This window comes from Aedes aegypti, chromosome 3 (assembly GCF_002204515.2).
Source record: "Aedes aegypti strain LVP_AGWG chromosome 3, AaegL5.0 Primary Assembly, whole genome shotgun sequence".
Lineage (NCBI taxonomy): Eukaryota > Metazoa > Arthropoda > Insecta > Diptera > Culicidae > Aedes > Aedes aegypti.
In genome coordinates this window covers 393,886,631-393,910,522 of record NC_035109.1, presented here as the reverse complement: position 1 = coordinate 393,910,522, position 23,892 = coordinate 393,886,631, and the positions used below count along the sequence as shown (strand labels likewise).

The window sequence follows — 23,892 nt, the reverse complement described above, 5'->3', positions numbered from 1 at the left end:
TGTATATGGTACAACTCCGTAGTCTGAACAAGACATATACATACATACACATCCAGCATTGCTCGTATCAGCCTAATTAGTTTCGCCTGAAAACCATGTTCAGACATTATCTGCCATAGCTCATTTCTTTACACTGAATCGTACGTCGCTATCAAATGACTATTACTTTCTATTGTATCTCTGTAAAATTTGCAATTTTTCGGAAAGGATGAAAGAATGCAATATCTTTCGAATAGTAAGTAAGGAATTGTTAGTCATTTTTTCATTAATAACGATCTCAGGCCCACCGTGCGGGCTCATCCTAACCGGGGCACACGACGACGCTTCACCATCGTCACGCTTCTCAGTCTCGCAAAAAGCAACCACTTTACACATCGTATTAACATAAATGATTCATAATTTAATATAAGCGCCGAACGCAGCGTGTGCTGTTGTTGTTGCTGTGCTCTGCTTTGTGTCATGCGGTAGGTGCCTACGTGTGGAACCGTTCCCCGCCTTGCTGATACCGATACCGGCGAGCTTGCGGCAAACGTGAGCATCTCCCACCTACGACAAAACCCATCAGCGCTGAACGACCACCATTCGGCAGCAGCGTCAAAACATTACAGCCGAAAAATGTGACCAGCCAGCAGTACATCATCTGGCACGCAAAGAGATAACCGAAAGCGGCTCCCGGGGTCGGGGTATCAGCCGAATATCATTAATTCTCGAACCCGAACAACGGGTAATGGGTTCGGCGAAAGTCCTTTCCACAGAAGGGGAAGAGGAAGCCCCAAACCCACGATCAGACCGGTAATGATATCGATTTAATTAAAGTTTGATGGCAATTCGTTTGCTCCTCTCTCACCGTTGGCCCACGATCTACAGTCACCCCACACAGTTGAATCACCCACAATTTATGAACCAGCTGATTTCAAAAGACAAAATTCAATGATTCAATATATCATAAAACACCACAGAATCATTTTAACTTACGTGTTTAGTGCTCTTTGTCTCATTTAAAATTGAAATGATTCTTAATTGTGGAACCGGTGTTTTCGTGGATCGGAGGAAGCGTCAAGCAGTCTGCCAACACTCACTCTCGCACTTCGTGCCCGTGAGTAATAGTTAAATTTCCACCATTGTTTGCAAACTGTCTATCACCTCTCGCCGCCGTCGGTCCTTGTTAGCGTGATGTGGCGCCCAGCGAGATCTCCGGCGGCCGGGAGACGAACTGCTTCGTCATCATGGAGTTTTCGATAGAGAGCGATACCTCTTCCGGCCCAACTACTGACTGGTGGCATCCGTCCGTGAATTAAGGCTTGGTGGGAAGGTGCTTCCCGTTGGTTTGTGGATTTAGTAAATGTGGATGGTGCGATAGAGCCAGGAGAATGAGTATTGTGGGAGAGCTAAATTTACCAAAGTAGCAAGCACGGAGTGAAATATACTTTTCCAATATCCGACTTTGCGAGAAGTTGGTGTTTACAAGAAACCAGTGGCGCGGGAAGTGGGTAGGACAGGTAGGACATGTCCTACGCACAAAAATACCTGGGTAGGACAGTCAAAGAATTGTCCTACCCATGATTCAGCACGAGGTGATATCATTCCTATAAAATTTTTACAACCAGATGTAGTTGTTCTTGGATAAATTGCCATGAGTATTTATGGAAGTATTTGTTGAAAAACTAATGGAATATGCATATAGAACTGAGATTCCTAAAGAATGGTTGGAATATATTTAATGGGTTTCCAAAAACCAGTGGCATCGAGTACTTTCTATACACATCTTGAACAAAGCTCGCTTTTTATACACAGCACGAGCGTAGTGCTAATTGCGATTATCGCTGATGCTGTTGATTTCCCAAGGCAACACCCGAAGCACACTCTATAGAAGTTCTTGGGGGCTATCCATTAATTATGTAAGGGTTTATGGGGGGTGGGGGGGTTTGAGATTTCTTACGCAACATACAATTTGTCATACAAAAAATCTTACTATGGGGGGAGCGGGGATTGAAAAACCCCGAAAATTGTCTTACGTAATTAATGAATCGCCCCTTGGATGAATTTTTGTAACCATTTGTACATAATATTCCTTTATTAATTCCAAATAAATGATTAGATCATATTACCAATGATTCATATAAATAAGATATATATTTTTGAGAATTTCTGAGAGAATTTTTGTCGGAAACACTAAAAATGCATGCAAAATTGTTGAAGAAATTCCAGCAAAATATTTAAAGGAGTTTCTACACGTTGAACATTTTACAAAAGAATCTTTAACTTCTTTAGTTTACATTCAGTATTTACAAATATTGCACTATGCATACACTTTGCATTGATACAACACGACTTTTTCTCAAAAACTTCTTAGTACATTTTCTCAATGCCTTGCGATTCACGACAGTCTATGAATTATTTCTTTCTCCCAGTAAGCTCAGTTAAACTTTATCGGGAAACTTTATTTCACAATTCTGCGAAGAATCCAAAGACAGATAGATTCACAGAATTTTGAAGTTTAAATAAAGAAATTATAGTACATTATCACTGGCTGTTTAGCTTCGCAGTTTGTTCTAGTTTTTATCTGTCTACGTGAACTGGTTCGAAAAAGGTCATAAATTTTGATCAAATATTAAATCGCTAATGAAGTTGATCTATACAATGATCATGAAGCTTCATCAGTCTGGTGTTAATGATCGGCATAAAAACTGTCACTTTCAATTTGCTGTCATAGATTCCATAAATTTTCCTGAACTTCCTTGGATATAAATGTGCTTATTCTGCGCGGCGTGTGACTCGCTCTCACCGCGAGTGACGTGGGTAGTGCCTAAGTTTGTCCTACCCATGGTTCTGATTGTGGACGCGCCTTTGCAAGAAACGATGTGAAATCGTAATGTATTGTAAATTTTGCACCCTATCGGACGCGACGATTTGTAATCGTCGCCTATGAAACCGTCGCCAAAATCGTCGCCAGCCAAGCAACCGACGTAAATTTGACGTTTCACCAGTCTTACCAACACAATGGCGAATCACCTCCTTTGATTTATTTTCTGGCATTTGACGTTTCACCAGTCTTGCCAACACAAAAGCAAATCACCTCCTTTGATTGGTTTGCTATAGCGACGATTTTTTCAGTCTGTTTGAAAGTTGGCGGCGCGTTTTGTTGCGAATGAAACAGACAATACTGAATATTGAAGATGGTTTATTCCAGAAGTGTGAATAAAATTGAAACTCTGATGATGAAATATCTACTCTGCATCTTGTCATCTGCAGTTTTAAAGGTATATTTGAGGTATATTCAAAAGGTCCGGAGGTTCTCGAACCATTGTGGGGCTTCTAAAAGGGTCAGATATACATATTTCGAATAATACTTTCAGTCTTGTTCAGCATCAAAAATGCAAGTGTAAGGGGTCATGCACAAATTACGTCACTCTCCAAGGGGGGAGGGGGTCGAGCCAAGCGTGACAAACCTTACAAAAATTTCGGAGGACTCATACAAAAAACATGACAAAGAGGGGGGGGTGTCAAAAATATTGAAATTTAGCGTGACATAATTTGTGTACCATCTTTTAGTCAAAATACGTGTATCTGTCATTGGTAAAATACTGTGTTTAGAAAAGGTTACCTGTTCATCACTCACTTTTTATTTGTGCTAACGTAAGAACTATCGTACACTAACAATACACGACGCGAGACTGGTCACAACAATTTGTGTTCTTATAAACATAAAAGGGATTTAAAATTTACCTTTTCCGTCGATCGGTTCCGGGCTCGATGTTGCCCATCTACAGGACGATGTCCAACTGATTACACGAAGAAACACAGCTTCGTACTTTCTCTAGTAACTACATGTCAGAGAGATAAATCATCAACGAATTTTTCGTCTCGTCAAGTGGAAAAGTGGCGAAGTTATTGGAGCATCGTCGCCATTCATCAGTGGTTGTTCTGCAGGAATCTATGATAAAAGGTCAAAAGACAAAAGGTCGAAAAGACAAAAGGTCAAAGAACAAAAAAGGAGGGACAAAAGGTCGAATATCTTTTTTCAAAGAAGGGATAATTTCCCACCAAGCAAATCATTTTCGACCTTTTGTCCTTTCGACTTTTTGTCTTTCAACTTTTTGTCCATAAACCGTTCTGCAGTGGCGATGAACATTGATTCTCAAGCATTCAGATGAAAACTTTACTAATACTCTTTTAAAGCTTCGTGTGTTCCCAGTCTATGGTGTGCGTGTGACTGAGCTCCTTAGAGTGTGCTGCTCGTTTACCGCTCGTTAACTCTTGCAGAGAATCTCGTAGTGTCCGGTCCATTCATCTGCTTGTATTTTATCCTTGAGGGCACATACATATTCCTTCAACGTGTGACCGCTCTTATAGACTGCATGCTTGTTGTTTGAGGACAGCTTGAATGGAGTTGGTGATTTTCGGATAGATCAGTAAGCTTATCCGAACAGTATTCTCTTTTTGTAATTAAAGTATGGTTGAGTTTTGGCAATGTTTTTTTTTGTTTGTTCATGTTTCCTTAGGATCCTTTTTACAAATTCTGCACTGTAACCATTCAAGGTCACAGCCTCGAAAATTTTCTTCTTCTTCGCCACGAATCCTGGATTATCCATAGAAATTTTGAAAAGCCGGTAAGCCATTGAGTGGAATGCAGCTTGTTGTTGTGCGCCAAAGTGTTTGGAGCCAGACATTATATAACGGTTGGTTGACGTCGGGTTACGATAGATGCCGAATTTCCAAAATCCAGGAAAAAGAGTTTTCCATTCAACTTTGTCTCAACCATAAATTTAATGGTGCTGCGTCGAGAGTTCAACATCTCAAGCATTTGTGACAAATACTGCTCTTTTACCAATACTTCATCCCTGCGATAATTTTTCATCTCGTTCACCAACCAGGCTATCGGAGTTTTGTGGATTTTTATGAAAGCAATACAACAATGCAATTTTCGAATTTGGGATGTAGAGTTTTCTCTCCAGTTTATCCTCACCCATTAAATGCGCAATCCTTTGCCGCTTGCTGTTTGAGAGGGTCCTTTGGCTTGCCATTCTTGTATTTCCATTTCTTGACCAGTTGATTTCAACGGATTCTAGGGGGATCTTAAGGTGAAGATGAATCGAAGCCAAAGTTCAAATTTTCAAGAGCACGGATCCGTAGAACCATACATCCGTTTGAGCTAAAAACCTAATCGATTGGTCATCACCAGCTGGTGACCAATCGATTAAGTTTTCAGCTTAAACGGATGTTTGGTTCTTTAGATCCGTGCTCTTGAAAATTTGATCTTTGGCTTCGATTTATCTTCACCTTAAAATGATACAAAACATTCTCAAGCGATTTCCAGTGAGTTTGAAAAGGATTCCATGTGATTTTATGAGGCTTTCAAAGCTATCTGCGAAATTTCCAGATATTTTAAATTATACCTGGAGCTCCTATATATTCCATATATGAGGTAAGCGAATGAAACGCAAATACTGATTTCAGATCCTGATTGTTCAGAGCCATGTTAGCAATTTCCGATTCGTGTTTTGAATGATCAGTTCAAAAATTGAGGTTACGCCCTTTTCATTTTTTTTAGCTTGAATTTCGATTTGCCTTCGTGCTATTGACCTATTTTTTTCCATCAAACTTTCGTGATCTTTAGACTATAATTTCCACAATTTACAGTTGATTTCAATGAAATGTTGATACAACACCACAATACTATTCCAATTTCATGATCAGTACAGGGAACCCAAGTCGGACGGTCAGTTCCAGATTTATACGGATATCCCGTGGGGTCTGTTCGAAGGTCATTTGAGACATTTTCATAATTATTTTGCACGAATCAAACAAAAGTAAAGTACTTGTAACTCAATCATGGACCATTAGTATATTCCGACTCTATCAACTCATTTGGAATCATTCTGACCGGTTCTGGATTCCCTGGAACCAGATCCTGGGTCATCAGTTGGAAAGCTACATTTGTTCAGCACAAGCAATATTACTCGACACATCAACCTTCAAGATTTTACAACATACATAAAATACAATATATATTGAGAAATAATATGTAACATAGGGTCATCTATAAGTACACCCGGATATCCTGGAACTGATTCCTAAACTCTAGATTCTTGACGTCAATCCGATGATTGTAATCCAAATTATGGGACACGTTAATCTTCAAGTTTATCCGGAGTTTAATCCAATACTTACTGAAAAATTTCTCACAACATAGGATCAATTGCAAGTACTTTTGGGATACACTAAAGTCGAGCATCAATCTAATGATTGCTGTCTCAAATGACCCTTGGACAGACCCCACCAGATATCCGTATAAATCCGGAACTGACCGTATAACTTGGAATCTTAGTGCAACCCTAGAAACTTGAATAATGTTGTAGTGTTGTGCCATTGTTTTTTGCATATTGGCTGAAAATTGTGGAAATTAGAGCCAAAAGATTACAAAAATTTGGTTGTGAAGAAATGTAAAAAAATGAGGCTATATCTTGCAAAGTATTAAATATTTATCAATATTTAATACCACACCACACCAAGAGGCACATCTTTTAAAATTCCGGGAAAAATCTCAATTTTGGTTATAATTCATAAACCGTTTATATTTCAGCAAAACTATTTTCCACAACAATATGCTCCTAACCAACATGAAAAACTTTGCTGAACATTTTGATAACCTTAAAAAATTCCTTCTTTTTGATTTGGTCATATTAACATGAAAAAAGGCGTTACTCTGAATAACTAATATTTCCAAATAGCATGCTGCTAGTATAGGAATATATTTTTAAGAACTACAACCAGAATTTAATTTACATTTTGTGTATTGCATTGTTCAATCATCAAAGTGCAGATTTCAAACGCAAACCATTGAGTTCAAGGCAGAAATGAACGAGCTTGAAGTTTGTATGAGCACACAATAAAACGTACGTTACAATAACATTCCCAAGTAGCATTGGTCACTTATGCAATGATTGTAATTTGTAATAAAACATATTTAATAATCTTGATTACTGAGATATTACATGATGACTACATCTTTGCTAACATAATATAGTTTTTACATTTTGTCTTGTCTCAGCCTCAAGCTGCCATAAGAAATGAGTTGCGTTTTATTTGATCCCACAGAAACCAATAAAAATTTCATTTTCATTTAATTAGTTAACATTTAAACAGATTACACTGAATCAACAATTTATTTGATTTATTCAATTTATTTGATCCCACAGAAACCAATAAAAATTTCATTTTCATTTATTTAGTTAACATTTAAACAGATTACACTGAATCAACAATTTCACGCAGCAATACTCGGTTAGTGGCCGGAACTCCCCATCCTCGGTTCTGCACCACGCTCGCCCAATTGATACGCAGATGATCCGCCCACCTAACCCGGTGCTCCACGCCTTCTTGTACCAACCGGATCCGAAGCGAACACCATTTTTGCAGGTTTGCTGTCCGGCATTCTTGCAACATGCCCTGCCCATCGTATCCTTCCAGCTTAGGTCACCTTCTGGATAATGGGTTCGTCGTTGGGCGAGGTTGTGGCTCATCCTTCACCATCACACACCGTTTTCCTGCACACCGCCAAAGATCGTCCTAGGCACCCGACGTTCGAAGACTCCAAGTGCTTGGAAGTCCTCCTCGAGCATCGTCCACGCTTCATGCCCGTATTATGAGCGTTATGTACGTGGTAAATTTGGCGTGGGGACGAATCGTTTTTGACAGCATCCTCTTGTGGAGGCCATAGTAGGCCCGACTTCCACTGATGATGCGTATTTCACGGCTAACGTTATTGTTAGCCGTCAGCAAGGATCCAAAGTAGAAAAATCGTCGACCACCTCGAACGATTGTACCCCGTTTGGCATAAAGTCGTTTGACATAAGGTCGTTTGGCATAAAGCCATTTGGCATAAAGTCGTTTGGCATATTGGTCGTTTGGCATGATGGGCATTTGGCATAATGATTGACCTAAAATAAATACCGTTTTGATTCATATTACGGACACTTAAGGCCTCAGTGAAGTATAACCCAGCTTGGACCATACAAAATAAATCATTCTGTATGATTTTTTAGCGTTATCGAGCGTCGGAAGCCCTTAACTTTCGGATGGTGCGTAAAGAATACGCGTCCGCAACTTGAATAATTTTAAATAAATCAAAACGTGTGACCTTTTCATGATTCTTATTCCGGACGCTCCCTCACTTTTGCCTCATATTCCGGACGCTTTGATTCGAATTACGGACAGCTCATGATAATCATTAATGGAACAGTCAAATCATCAATTGGAATCGTTCAACCGCTTAAGAGACGTCTAAGGTAGTTGGGCATTATAAATTTGCAATGATATTTAAGGAAAAAACCTAATAAATCGAGCCTCGAAAATGAGAACTTTTGGATGGCGAAAATTGAAACATTTCGTGTGAAATGTTTCCCATACAAACGAGAGTTTCCGGAATTTGAAGCTGTCCGTAATATGAATCAAAACGGTATCTGAATTTTTTAAGCTTTTACCGAGATCAACACCACCGAGTCCATAGCAAAAAAAATGGTAGGTTCTGAACAAGCGTGTTGTTTGTTCAGAGATTTTCCGAGCTAAGGATTTCAAAAATTGTTGTGACATTAGATAGCATTACTATATAGAACTCGTGACGGATCTCTACATCTCAGAACATAGAGTATCTTTGAGCTTGTTGCGATATACATATTTGAAAACAATAAATTGGCAAAGAAAGTTAGTAGATGAAAAAACCGAATTTAGTACTATAACATTTAATTCCACTAGAGTTTGTATCCTTTGACAGATACGCGTATTTCGACCTCAACTGTAAGGCCGTCTTCAGTGTCGTGTACTAGACTCGACTTGCAACTCAAGATTCAAGACGTCGAGTCTAGTACACGACACTGAAGACGGCCTTACAGTTGAGGTCGAAATACGCGTATCTGTCAAAGGATACAAACTCTAGTGGAATTAAATGGTATAGTACTAAATTCGGTTTTTTCATCTACTTATAGGTATTCTACTAAACAGCTCGAAGATTTATTATCATCAAAGAAAGTTAGCAGTTATTCGTCAAGCTCTGTTTTAGTTTGAACGTAACACTCGATAAAAATTACTTGATAAAAGAATAGATTTTTTTTTGCAAAATATCAAAAGCTTCAATCCAAAGATCTATCAATGCGACTCAATGCAAAAATAGCCTATATACGAGGACAGATTATTTTTCGTTTAAAATGTTTAAGGCTCTAACGCAAAAAAAATCTTTTCACAGCATAGCTCAAATGAACAACACAACAGAAAATATTGACAGATTCTAAAGTATCATTCTAACAACACATCTGACAAGAATTGGTAAAATAGCAAAATATAAAAATGGTTAACATTTAGGTTTACTAAATAATAAAATTCAAAACAGTTTAAATATAATGAACAGCCTATTTTTTAAAGAAGGCAAAATTTATGATTAAACCAAGGGAATAATGATCGCCAAAAATTATTGCGGCATAATAAAACGAAAAGACATAAAAAAGTGCGTTCAGAATCATCGAAGTGATTGTGCTTCTTTTCCCCGAATGCCATTTCTCCGAATGACTGGTTTCTCAGAAAAGTGGTGACGAGAAAGAACGATAATCCGTCAAAAAAAGGAAGTATTCTGGCATTCTCAGCTATACACATGTTGGCAAAAAGGCTGAGCACGGTAAAACTCGAAAGAACCACCAATTAAATAAAGAAGGGTGCATATTAGATGGTCAGTTCGTTCACCACCCTGAAATCTAATAAGTTACGACAATTATGAGTGCCAAAAACTTTTCGTGGAAGTGGACTAGTCGAGGAAACGGGATATTCGGGGAAAAGGCATTCGGAGAACCGACATTCGAGAAAAAGTAGCACAACCCATCGAAATAACTGCAGTAATCGATTTCTCTTTTCGCTGACAATTTGAGCAGATCAATGTTATCGATTGCCGCTCTTTTGTCAGTTGGAAACAAAGAAATACTTAAAAAATATAATTCCAAAGAACAGCATATGCATAAAAGAAGGAGAAATTTATTGAAATTTTAAATCAACAGTTTTCATACCAATAATTATGGATACCTCATATTTTCATGCAAACATATTGGTGATATCTATTTTAGTTGAAAAGTTTTTCTGCTTAAAAAGCTTTGTTTTTCAAAACATTTCTATAGAGTTACAAAAATAATACATCTGTAATTTTTTGATATAATATTCAATTTTATTTTGTCTTTTGAATGCCGTCAAAGGATATTTTTATGTTTGCCCAAATCAGAGATATTCTCAATCAAATTAGGCATGTTTTTGAGCGAAAAACAACAATAACTCCCAAACGGATGGAGATAGCGAGTTTCTTTACTCATTAAAATACGCATATTTCAAAGTTCTAAAAGTGTTTCATAGACTACTTTGATGAGAAATTTGAATTGAAAACTCTAGAGGCAAAAAACCAGTTTTGTTCGGACCACCCTATGTCACCGTAGGAAAATAAGATACAAAAAAACTTTTTTCGGCAAAGTTGCTTGAAATTGAGTGGTCTACAACTTTGCTGAAGCATGTATAATATAATTTCTACAAATAAGAAAGTTAGTTACACAATTTCTATGAAAATGTGGTCCACCCTAATTATCAATAACACCAAACAAAGGACCTAACTAATACAATGAACACTTTCGTCGTATTTAAGATAATTAAGATGGCGTATAACAACTAGTTTTAAAATAGTATGAAATTTTTCGTTTTCTTTGTTGTCACATTATGGGATTCATATTCTATTTTAACTATTTCTTGACATACAATGCTTTCAAGTTCAGCTGCAAAGGACAGCAAATGATATTTTTATCATGAAATTTATGTAAAATGTTTTAAATTTACTACGTCAAACACGTGTTCTGAAACTCTCTGGGAACCCCTAAGAGCTGCTTAGAGAATGTTGGAATTGGAGAATTATTAAAACTCTTGAAGAACTCTTCGTAAAGTCAACAGAGATTTGACGACGAGTTCTTCTAGGTACTTTTTAGGAACGTATGAGTCTTCCTCGGGAGCTTCAAAAACTATTTATCTTCCTGCTGTCATGCGAATTTCCACAGTAAAAAAATGCCACGCTGATGAGGTGTACGACAAGCGAAATGTTTTCAACAGTATTGTACAATATACAATAGCACGACCACTGAATTGTTGAGGAACCATTGTCACCTGTTTGAGAAGCTCTTGTAATATCGTTTTGAATTGCTTCGTTTCTTTTTTTTTTTTAATTTCTTTATTAGTATCATTCCAAACATTACATTCATTTTTTATATCTAGGTGTTCTGTGTTATTAGACAACACTATCATCCTAATTTGGTAAAACAAATTTAAGATTTAATTAACATTTTGTTAACAACATATTACATTTCAGTTGTCGTAGCAGTTCAGTTTTTTTTTTTTAACAGGTGAGTTGATTTCACCTGCTTATAAGAGAAAAAAAAACGTTTTTAATATAATTAACCTAACTTAACCTAAACATAGAACGCATGAATCGTGGCAATAGAAGATTGTAACGATTTTTGCCTGAAATTATTTATTATTTTATTTGACATTTGTTCCAATGTTTCAACATTGGATATTCTATGTAACTCATTGGTACTATACCAGGGAGGAAGTCTCAGAATCGTTTTCAAAATTTTATTTTGAATTCTCTGCAGAGCTTTCTTCCTGGTTTTACAACAGCTAGTCCATATTGGTACAGCATACAACATGGCTGGCCTGAAAATTTGTTTGAATATCAAAAGCTTCTTCTTAAGACAAAGTTTTGATTTTCTATTAATAAGGGGATAGAGACATTTTACATATTTGTTACATTTGGCTTGAATGCCCTCAATGTGATTTTTGAAAGTTAAATTCTTATCTAGCATGAGCCCTAGATACCTCACTTCATCTGACCAATTTATTGGAACCCCTCTCATCGTGACAACATGTCTACTTGAAGGTTTCAAATAAAGAGCTTTTGGTTTATGTGGGAATATTATTAGTTGAGTTTTGGAAGCATTAGGAGAAATCTTCCATTTTTGCAAGTATGAAAAAAACATATCCAAACTTTTTTGCAATCGACTACAGATGACACGCAGGCTTCGTCCTTTGGCGGAGAGGCCTGTGTCATCCGCAAACAAAGATTTTTGACATCCCTGAGGTAGCTCAGGTAAGTCAGATGTGAAAATATTGTATAATATTGGTCCCAAAATGCTGCCTTGAGGAACACCAGCTCTTACAGGAAGTCTTTCAGATCTGGAGTTCTGATAATTAACCTGAAGTGTACGATTTGACAGATAACTTTGAATTATTCTAACAATGTATGTTGGAAAATTAAAGTTTTTTAATTTTACAATCAAACCTTCATGCCAAACACTGTCGAATGCTTTTTCTATGTCTAGAAGAGCAAGACCAGTAGAATAGCCTTCAGATTTGTTGGAACGGATCAAATTTGTTACAAGTAAAAGTTGATGAGTGGTCGAATGTCCATGGCGGAATCCGAACTGTTCATTGGCAAAAATTGAATTTTCGTTGATGTGGGCCATCATTCTGTTCAAAATAACCTTTTCAAAAAGTTTACTGATGGAGGAGGGCAAACTGATTGGACGATAGCTAGAAGTTTCTGCGGGTTTTTTGTCTGGTTTTAAAATTGGAACAACCTTAGCATTTTTCCATTTGTCAGGAAAATATGCTAATTGAAAACATTTGTTAAATATATCAACTAAAAATGATAAGCTGGAAGTTTCTTGATGAGGATGTAGAAAATTCCATCATCGCCAGGAGCTTTCATATTTTTGAATTTTTTAATAACAGTTCTCACTTCTTCCAAATCAGTCTCCCAGGCATTTTCGAAAACGTTCTCTTGATTGAGAATATTTTCGAACTCCTGAGTAACTTCATTTTCAATTGGACTAGTAAGTCCTAAATTAAAATTGTGCGAACTTTCAAACTGCATAGCTAGTTTTTGAGCTTTTTCGCAATTAGTTAGTAATAATTTGTTTTCCTCTTTCAATGCCGGTATTGGCTTCTGAGGTTTTTTCAAGATTTAAGATAATTTCTAAAAGGGCTTAGAGCCAGGGTCCAATTGAGAAATTTTATTTTCAAAATTTTTGTTTCTTAATTGAGCAAAACGTTTCTTGATTTCTTTCTGCAAATCCTGCCATATAATTTTCATAGCAGGATCGCGAGTGCGTTGAAATTGCCTTCTCCTCACGTTTTTAAGACGGATCAAGAGTTTAAGATCATCGTCTATAATCACGGATTCAAATTTTACTTCACATTTTGGAATTGCAATGCTCCGGGCTTCAACAATGGAATTTGTTAAAGTTTCAAGAGCATTGTCAATATCAAGTTTAGTTTGTAAAGAAATGTTAACATCAAGATTAGAGTCAACATACGTTTCATATATATTCCAGTCGGCTCGTAAATAATTGAAAGTGGAGCTGATAGGATTGAGAATCGCTTCTTGGGATATTTGAAATGTAACAGGGACATGATCAGAATCAAAATCAGCATGAGTAATCAGTTGGCTACAAAGATGACTAGAGTCGGTTAAGACCAAATCAATCGTAGATGGATTTCTAGAAGAGGAAAAACATGTGGGGCTATCAGGGTATTGAATTGAGAAATATCCTGAAGAGCACTCATCAAATAAAATTCTGCCGTTGGAATTACTTTGAGAATTATTCCATGACCGATGTTTGGCATTAAAGTCACCAATGACAAAAATTTTTACTTATTGCGAGTCAATTTAAGTCAGTTTGGAGCAAATTAACTTGCTGTCCAGAGCATTGAAAAGGCAAATAGGCAGCTATGAAAGTATATTTACCAAACTGTGTTTCAACAGAAACACCTAAAGTTTCAAAAACTTTAGTTTCAAATGATGAAAACAGTTGATGTTTTATTCGCCTATGAATGATGATTGCAACTCCCCCACATGCCCCATCAAGTCGATCATTACGATAAACAAAAAAGTTAGTAATAATAAATCTTCGAGCTGTTTAGTAGAATACCTATAAGTAGATGAAAAAAACCGAATTTAGTACTATACCATTTAATTCCACTAGAGTTTGTATCCTTTGACAGATACGCGTATTTCGACCTCAACTGTAAGGCCGTCTTCAGTGTCGTGTACTAGACTCGACTTTGAGTCTAGTACACGACACTGAAGACGGCCTTACAGTTGAGGTCGAAATACGCGTATCTGTCAAAGGATACAAACTCTAGTGGAATTAAATGGTATAGTACTAAATTCGGTTTTTTTCATCTACTTAAAAAAGTTAGGATCTCTTTTGAGTTTAGATCCAGGTTTTAAATAGGTTTCGGTAATAACTGCTATATGCACGTTATTAACCGTAAGAAAATTAAACAGCTCGTCCTCTTTACCATTCAGAGAACGAGCATTCCAATTTAAAATATTTAAATTATTATTTGGATTCATTAAAAAAAAACGTAATCCAATAACAATTTGATTTGTAAATTTTACACCTACTTGGACTGCTTCAGTCATAGTGGTGGCTTTGAACATTGCATCAATCATTAGATTCAATTGTTCAGTTAGAAAATTAAAATCAGAGGCAGACATGTCATGTGATTTCCCATTAGAATTTCCGGTAGACGAAGAAACGGAATCACCTGTGGCGGTAGGGTTTTTTCCATTTGATTTGAAACAAGTAGAATGGGTACTCATGGATCGAACAGGGGAGGAGTTTGAATTTCCTGCTACGGCATCGGCGAAGAATTTACCGTGAGTAGATACATTCGAAATTGGAAGATTCGAACGGCTACCCGACGGATTAAAATTTGTTTGTGAATGAGCATGATTATGATCTTCCTGATGGGTATGATTCATGATCAAGCGATCGTTAACTGAAAAATGAGCATTGTTCGATATTCTACCAGGCAAATTCCGGAAACGACCGTTATTGTAACGGATATTATCTTTCATCTGCCTGGCACGAGCCTCAATGACCCTTTTGCGTGAAGGACAATTCCAAAAATTGGACTTATGGTTAGCCCCGCATTTACAGCATATGAATTTGGTGGTATCTTCCTTCACTGGACAGACGTCTTTGGCGTGAGAAGAACCTCCGCAAATCATGCATTTAGCATCCATGCGACAATTTTTTGTACCATGACCCCACTTTTGGCACCGACGGCACTGAGTGGGGTTCTGGTAATTTCCTCCAGGTTTCTGGAAATGTTCCCATGTCACACGGACATCAAACAAAAGTTTTGCTTTTTCTAAAGCTTTAATATTATTTAGTTCCTTTTTGTTAAAGTGAACTAAATAAAATTCTTGAGAAAGCCCTTTCCGAACAATGCCAGATTGGGTTCTCTTTTTCATAATGATTACTTGGACTGGGGAAAATCCAAGTATATCATTTATTCCATTTTTGATCTCTTCAGGTGATTTATAGCCACTTGAGAGACCTTTCAAGACAACTGTGAACAAACGTTCAGTTTTGTCGTCATAAGTAAAAAATTTATGCTTCTTCTCTTCAAGATGTTTGAGAAGAAGTTCACGATCTTTAAGAGTTTCCGGCAAAACGCGACAGTCTCCTTTCTTTGCGATTTGGAAGGAAACCTTGATTCCCCTAATGGAGTTCAAGATCTCCTGCCTAAATCCCGCAAATTCGGAACAACTGACCACGATAGGCGGCACTCTTTGCTTCCTCACTTGAATCAAAGAGCCTTGGCTAGAGGCTGCTTCGATTTGATGTTCGGAAAATTTGTCTAGAGCATCGAACTAATAGCTCATTTCGATACAATTATTCATTTCACCCTTGGAAGAAAGTTCGCATTCCGGGGAAACGTCCTTTCTTCCATTCTTGCCACGTGTAGTGACAGTTTTAAAACCCACTTTTTTGGAAGGAAGTAGTGAATTCAGAGATTCACCCTTCCTTTTGTTTGTTGTTGATACCATGTTTAATTAATAAACGAAAGAAGACGTGACCTTCGAGAGGTTTTTTTCCCAAGACGGTGTCCAAGAAGGATTACCACTGCTAGCTTTCGCCAACGGGTCCAACGAAAAATCGAAGGCACGGGTCCAAACAAGGATCGTAAAGGGATCAATAGTAGAAAAAATAGTACTGAAAAGTACTGTTTTAGTAGCACTGAAAAGTACCGTTTTTAATTTTAGCACTGAAAAGTACTGTTTTTGTAGCACTGAAAAGTACTGTTTTTTTGCTTTAGGTAGTTTTTAAGAAAACTTCCAAGAGCAGAGAGAATTCATGTACGCACAGCACGAAGGTACGATGCGCACTGAATTGCTTCGTTTATTTCGATTTAGATATTGTTTTGTTCTTTTGAACAATTGATAGAATTATTCTTGCTTTATTAAATCTTTCCCTTGTTAGACAGTTTAGTGTCCTCGTGATAGATTCACCATATATTTGACTGTATTCTTAGCTTACATCTACTAAAAGAACAACACATACAGTATGTTAATATTGTTTTCTACAAAATAGCAAATCATACCAGAAAAATCCTTAAATCCACTTTGCCAAGTTCCCCTACCATCATCTTTATTACGAAACCAACCCCGCAATCCGAATTTTGCAATCCTAACAACCCGAATGCAGCAGCAAAACAGACGAACGCAGCGAAATCAATATTTACTCACCGGATTCAAATTTTCCCGAGCAAGCAAAACTCATCTTCCCTTGATTCTACTTTTCCCTCGCCAAGAGGTCAACCATCTCCGACGAGTGTTTCACTTTCCTTACTCGTGTTTTTTTTTCAACCTCAGTCAAAGAAAAACTTTACTCACCACCGTCGTCGTCGGTTGGTTCGATTTCTGTTTCCTTGCATAATTAAACTCAAATCCTTGTGCTATTCATTATTGCTGTGCATTGCCATTCTCTTGACTATGCTCCCTCACAGCAGAAGCAGAAGCAGCAGCAATTTACAATGATTGTGAACATAAATTTAAAACTTTTCCCTTTTTTCTCTCTCTCCGACGATTTTTTCGCAGGCCCTTGTGAGTTGCAGTCGGGTGTGCAGTAATTAAAGTCGACAGCCGCACGCCGAGAGGACCCCCTGGCCAGAGCCTAGGAGCCGAGAGTAACACCGGCAGCAGCAGCAACACCAGCAGGATTCTCGATGCAGTAGAAATTTTCGAAACAAAACGTTTTCGATTGCTTCGGATCCGAGAAGGTGAATGGTGAAAGAAGGGAATCCCGTCGCAGGATTAAACGCTTTTCGGGTGGAACTGAAGCGAAGCGGAATGAGAGGAAAAAAAAGTTGTACAATAGAGTCACGAGGTTCAACGAAAGAGAGACACAGCGAGAGTGAGCGAGTTTTTAATTCCGAACTGAGCAGAGGAAAAAAATGCTGTGGAACTATATCAGCATAAATGAAAATTAAGTGCAGTTTTGCGGCAGTCAGCGGTGAAGAAATCAGAGTGGAATAATAAAGTGAAGTTCGGAGCGGCAGCAAAACAACGAACGGTGTGTGTAGAGAACGACGGTTGGACAAATACGGACAAGTGAGCGAAGTGGCACCACTACCAGTGAGTGTGTGGAGACTTTTGCTGCTCTGTACGTACGGTATCCTGTTGGGTTCGGGTTTGTTCGGGTGCCACTCATACTAACGGGACGAGTTCGGTTGCGTTCGGCAGTGCGAAGAGACGGTACGAATGGCTCGGCTCGTATATACACTTTGGTTGTAGCTTAGAACAGTTTAGTACAACTTTAGACGCCCGCGAAGTAACATGTCCGCTTGTGACCCGTGCGTTCGGCGGTTCGATTTTCGTGATTTACTGTGGTAACGATTGGCTAAGGACGAACGAAAGCTATTCTAGATCGGTTTACGTACAGGACTACTTTAGCTGGTGGAAAAGTGACAACCGTACGAACTGGTGAAAAACAAAGTCACAACTCGGAATATTAAAAAAGTGTCTGAAGTGGAAAAACATGAAACATTGGCGAAGATGAAAGATCGTATAACACTAGTCGCCTGATATTGTTGAGGCTATTTCTTTAATGTTTGATTTGGTTTCGCGAGTTTGTGTTTTGGCGCAGAAAAGAAGGAGGAAAAAGTTTTCTCGCGAAGCGCCTGAAAAATGAAGAATATTTATCTTAAATGATTGAAGCAACCGATAGAAGCAAAGAAGAGGTGCAATTTCTGACCAGTGGAAGAAAGTGTGGGACTTGAGAATACGAAGACGGAAAAATGAGTCTAATTACGCGTAAAAGCGAACTGGTGGCGTTCCCGGCCTTGCTGCTGGTTCTTCTGCTGTCGGTTCACGTTAACTATAGCCTGCAGTATGACTCAGCCGAGGCACGCTACTACCCATCGAGTCCGGTGGAATCGAATCTGCGGTACGACGCCCCGGACGACTGCAAGTATCGTGTTACGCCCGATGATGAAGTGGATCTGGTGTGCAATTTAAGAACTGTGAACAGTGAATTCGATAATACAAACTTTAGTGTGATACCATCGGAGCATACGGTTTCTTTGACGGTGATTTGCAACGATGCTATTATGGCACGAAGCAAACTGCAGCCCAAATCGTTTGCCCATCTACTGAGGCTCAAGAGCCTTTCGATGGAACACTGCAAGATTGCAAAGTTTGGCAACGATGTGCTGGCAGGGTTGAGTGATTTGAGGAATTTCACCCTTCGGACACACAACATCAACTGGCCGGAGCTGAATCTGGAAATCGAACCGGAGGTGTTTATGCATTCGAAGAACTTGGAGCAGCTGGATTTGAGCATGAACAATATTTGGTCGCTACCGGATCATTTGTTCTGTTCGTTGAATGGACTGAGGTCGTTGAACATAAGCTCCAACCGACTGCAGGATGTTAATGATTTGGGCTTCCGAGAGAAGGTTAAGGATGAAAATGGTGGACATAACTCGTCGACCGTCAGCTGCAACTTGGATCTGGAAGATTTGGATGTTTCGAAGAATCATTTCGTGCTACTTCCGGCAAGTGGGTTCGGAACGCTGAAGCGATTGAAGCTGCTTAAGATTCACGACAATGAGATTTCAATGGTTGGAGATAAGGCGTTGAATGGATTGAAGGAGTTGCAGATTCTGGATTTGAGTTCTAACAAAATAGTTGCTCTGCCAACTGACCTGTTCAAAGATCCTGCTCAGTCAATCCAGGAGATTTATCTGCAGAATAATTCCATCAGTGTGCTTGCCCCGCATATATTTTCCAAGCTAGAACAACTGCAAGCCCTGGATTTGTCTATGAATCAGTTGACGTCCGCTTGGATCAATCGAGAAACATTCTCCGGTTTGATCCGACTTGTTTTGCTAAACCTCGGCAACAACAAGATTACCAAACTGGAATCGGAGATGTTTACAGACTTGTACACCTTGCAAATCCTGAATCTTCGACAAAATCAGCTGGAAATTATTGCAGCTGATACCTTCTCTCCAATGAATAATCTGCACACACTCCTGTTGTCACACAACAAAATCAAATACCTGGACGCCTACTCCCTAAACGGACTCTACGCGTTATCTCTACTATCTCTGGACAACAACCACATGACTGGTATCCATCCGGAAGCATTCCGCAACTGTAGCGCCCTTCAGGACCTCAACATCAATGGAAACGACCTTACTCAGGTTCCACTCGCTCTCAAGGATATGCACCTTCTTAGAACAATCGACCTTGGAGAAAACTCCATCACAGTCATCGAAGAGCCCGGATTCCGTGGAATGGAAACCCTCTATGGTCTCCGTCTCATCAGCAATAAAATTGAAAACATCACTCGTAAAACATTCAAGGACTTACCTAACCTGCAAATCCTGAATCTTGCTCGAAACAAAATTCAAAACATAGAACCGGGAGCGTTCGAGTCGGCCATCAGCGTGCAAGCTATTCGCCTCGACGGCAACCTGCTCACCGACATCGATGGCCTGTTTACCAAAATGCCCAACCTGGTGTGGTTGAACATCTCCGACAATCGGCTTGAGCACTTTGATTACTCGCAAATCCCCATTCACCTGCAGTGGCTCGATTTGCACAAAAACGAACTGACCGAGCTGAGCAACCGCTTCGGGATGGATAATCAGCTGTACCTGCAAACGCTGGATGCTAGTTTCAATCGGCTTACGAAAGTAACCCCTTCTTCCATCCCGAACAGTATCGAGTTTTTGTTCCTGAACGATAATCAGATTATGCACGTGGAGCCGCACTGTTTCATACACAAAACGAACCTGACACGGGTGGATTTGTACGCCAATCAGCTGACCGGGCTGGACATCAAGGCCCTACGGTTGCAGCCGGTGCCGGACGATAAGCAGCTTCCGGAGTTTTACATCGGAGGGAATCCGTTTGTGTGCGATTGCAACATTGATTGGCTGCAGAAGATCAACCACGTTACTTCGCGCCAATATCCGACGATTAACGACATCGAAACGGTTTACTGCAAGCTGCCGTACAATCGGGAACGGTCGTTCATTCCGCTGATTGAAGCCGAACCGAAGCATTTCTTGTGCAACTACCAGACGCATTGTTTCGCCCTTTGTCACTGTTGTGAGTTTGACGCGTGTGACTGTGAGATGACTTGCCCGAATAAGTGTCAGTGCTATCACGATAACAGTTGGTCGACCAATGTGGTGGACTGCTCGGCCGCGGGTTACACGGACATTCCGAACAATATTCCGATGGACACGACCGAGGTGTATTTGGATGGGAACAATTTGGTGGAATTGTCCGGGCATAGTTTTATCGGGAGGAAGAACTTGAAAGTGTTGTACGCGAATCATTCCAATATTGAGATTATTTACAATACGACGTTTATCGGACTGAGACGGATGATGGTGTTGCATCTGGAGCATAATAATATTCAGAAGTTGTACGGTAATGAGTTCAGTGCGTTGGAAAGCTTGCGGGAGCTGTATTTGCAGGGGAATAAGATCTCCTACATTGAAGATCATACGTTTTCCGAGTTGAGAAAGTTGGAAGTGTTGCGCTTGGATGGGAGTCGGATTTCGAGCTTCGAAGTGTGGCAACTGGCCTCGAATCCCTATTTGGTGGAAATCTCACTGGCGAACAATATGTGGACATGTGATTGTAGTTTCCTGAACAAACTGAGAATTTATTTGCAATCAAACACGGAGAAGATAATCGATGCCAATGAAATCAGTTGTGTGTATAATAATTTGACCAGTATACTGAAGGAGAAGAATGGCACCAAGTGTACCTTTCGAGGTGAAGGCATGAGTTCGATTGTGCATACGCAAGAGATTGAGGACATGTTGCCGTTGCTTTTGGTGGCGACATGTGCTTTCGTCGGGTTCTTCGGTTTGATCTTTGGAATGTTCTGCTATCGGAAGGAACTAAAGGTCTGGGCTCACAGCAGCTGTTTTGGATCGTTGTGCTACAAATCCGGAACGTTCGTCAACGAATACGACAAGGACCGTCTGTATGATGCGTACATCATCAATTCTCTTCAAGATGAGCACTTTGTCAATCAGATCCTGGCTTCGACCTTGGAAAACGACATCGGATTCCGATTGTGCTTGCACTACCGAGATTTCAACATCAACACCTACATCGCCGATACAATCGTGGAAGCGGTCGAAAGTTCAAAACGTGCCATTCTAGTCCTATCGAAGAACTTCCTGTACAACGAATGGACCCGATTTGAGTTCAAAGGTGCCATCCACGAGGTGCTCAAGAGGCGCCGAAAGCTAATCATCATCCTGTACGGAGATCTTCCGCAGCGCGACTTGGATGCCGACATGAGGCTCTACCTTCGGACGAACACCTGCATCGAATGGGACGACAAGAAGTTCTGGCAGAAGCTCCGAATTGCGCTTCCACATGTGAAGAAGAGCAACTGCCTGAACAAACGGTCGGCGATCAATATCTACGCAACGGCCAACGAGTACAACACGGCTACAACTGGACGAGGAGGAGGAGGAGGAGTAGGAGGAATGGCTGCGGCAGCGGCGTTAGGGCGTGGTGGTACGCTTCCGGCTCCGGGCCATGGGCGGCTCGAGAGTCACAGCTATGCCACTATCGGAGGCAACTGCCCGAGAAACTGTGATAATTATGATACGGTTAGCAATTGTAAATATAATACTACGCAACACGAAAGGCGGCTGAACGACTTCAGCCGGAAGGTGACAGCGGAGAGGCAGCACGAGTATGCAGTTCCTTCCAACTGTCTGCTGGACACTACGCACGAGACGTACAACACCAGCTGCGAGCGAATCGCAGGGGAAACGTTCGAGTGCACCTCCAGCAGTAAGTACTCGACTTCGTCACGGGGCTCAAGCGAGTGTTCACACTCGATCGCCTCCAACCACGGAGGACCACCGCCACCGATCCCGAACGGTGGACCTCCGAACATCCTGTCGACGACCTTCATGGGTAAGGCGGAACCCGTCGGCGGCTACCATAACAATTCCAGTGCTTCAAACAATTTGAATAGTAATACCAGTAGTAGTTATAACAATAGCAGTAGGAAACCCATCAATGGCGGCGGCGGAGGAGGCGTGGCCGGCAGTAGTAGTAGTAGCAACAATAAGGGTGATAAGTCCAACACGATTGGGCACGAACAGAAGAACAATTTCAATGATAGAAGACTGCCACAGGCCATGTGGGCATAACGATTACTTAAATACAGGTTAGTTAATTATTTTTATCGTTGAAGAAAGGACGACGGAAGGCAGAAGAAAATACTCTATAGAGCACTCCGCACTGTAAACAGTCAACTCACAGATTATAGTTATCGTCATGATTATCTGCAGTATACTACAACTCACTCAACCTTAGCATCACACACACTCACTCACTCACTTGTAAACCCAGTACACTTAAACGAACGAATGCTCTCACTTTGGGAGGTCAGTTATGAGGGATATTCTTAAAGGTTGGTGGCTCTCTAGAACGGGAATTTTGGGAATCGTTTAACGTGAGCTCAATATTTGATTCAGTTGCAGCAAGTTTTAGGAATTTTCGAAAAACCTTTATTTTTTATTTTAGGTTTAAGACCAGATTTATATTATTCTAACCATTCGACATTGGCTTGAAAATCCTTCAATAAAAATGAGTATTAGTAGTTGCTATACTCTTAAAGACTACACCAGAGTAATCTATGTAAATTCAACTCTTCTACCGACCGATCACTTCTTTTGCGATACCTATTAAATCTGCTATAACTTTAATGTTTCTCGAAACGTTTGCACCATTTTTTTCCAGTTCTCACAAAACTTTTTTGGTTTTTTTTTCAAAATATATGTCTAAAGACTGGACTTGGAAAAAATGATTAACAAAAATTAATTTTAAATCTGATACTTCTCAAATTTTCAGGGATTCAATAAGTTTTGGCATAATTTTTTTTATTGAATTTCCTCTCGCAAGCTGAATGCTCATGCATTTCTCTTAACACTGCTCATGAGATCTTGGGCGAGGCTTTGCCCATCTTTCTTACACAATTATTTATTATTATTATTGTCTTTATTAACGAGACTTTCAGCCCTTGTCATACTTACACAATTTCTCTTAGTTTTTTTTCAAAGCTTCATCGGTTTTGAATATTTTTCCGCCTTTTTTCAACTTCTTCTTCATTATCGCCCAAAACTTTGCGATCGGACGAAGTTCTGATGTATTTGGCGGGTTCGCCTCCTTAGGGGCCACATTAACGCCCTTCGATTCGTACCAATTCATTAAAGGCTTGACGTAATGGCACGAAGCAAGTTTCGGCCAGAACAGCTTGGGGCCACGGTGAAAGCGGAGGAAGGACAGCAAGCACTTCTGCAATCATTCCTCTCGATAAATCTACCCGTTCATGGTGCCGGTTGTAACGAACGGCTTGCTTGCTGTACCGTCCGCACTCGCAGATCGCCTGCCACAACAGGCACTTCTTCGCGAATTTGTTCATCTTTCTCTTCCGGAACTTTTCCCAAACTTTTGTGAGATGTACCAAC

General features: G+C 39.7%; 1 protein-coding gene across 2 annotated transcripts in view; it reads left to right on the top strand.

Annotated features, from left to right (window-relative positions):
* Positions 1-22,863, top strand: part of LOC5565429 (toll-like receptor 6) — a 288,196-nt gene extending 265,333 nt beyond the window's left edge. For both annotated transcript variants that reach the window (XM_021854630.1, XM_021854629.1), the window contains exon 5: positions 16,967-22,863. In XM_021854630.1, coding sequence (XP_021710322.1) covers positions 18,166-22,572 — 4,407 coding nt within the window. In that variant the 5' untranslated portion in view covers positions 16,967-18,165 and the 3' untranslated portion in view covers positions 22,573-22,863. The remainder of the gene's footprint in view (positions 1-16,966) is intronic.
* Positions 22,864-23,892: the final 1,029 nt, after the last annotated feature.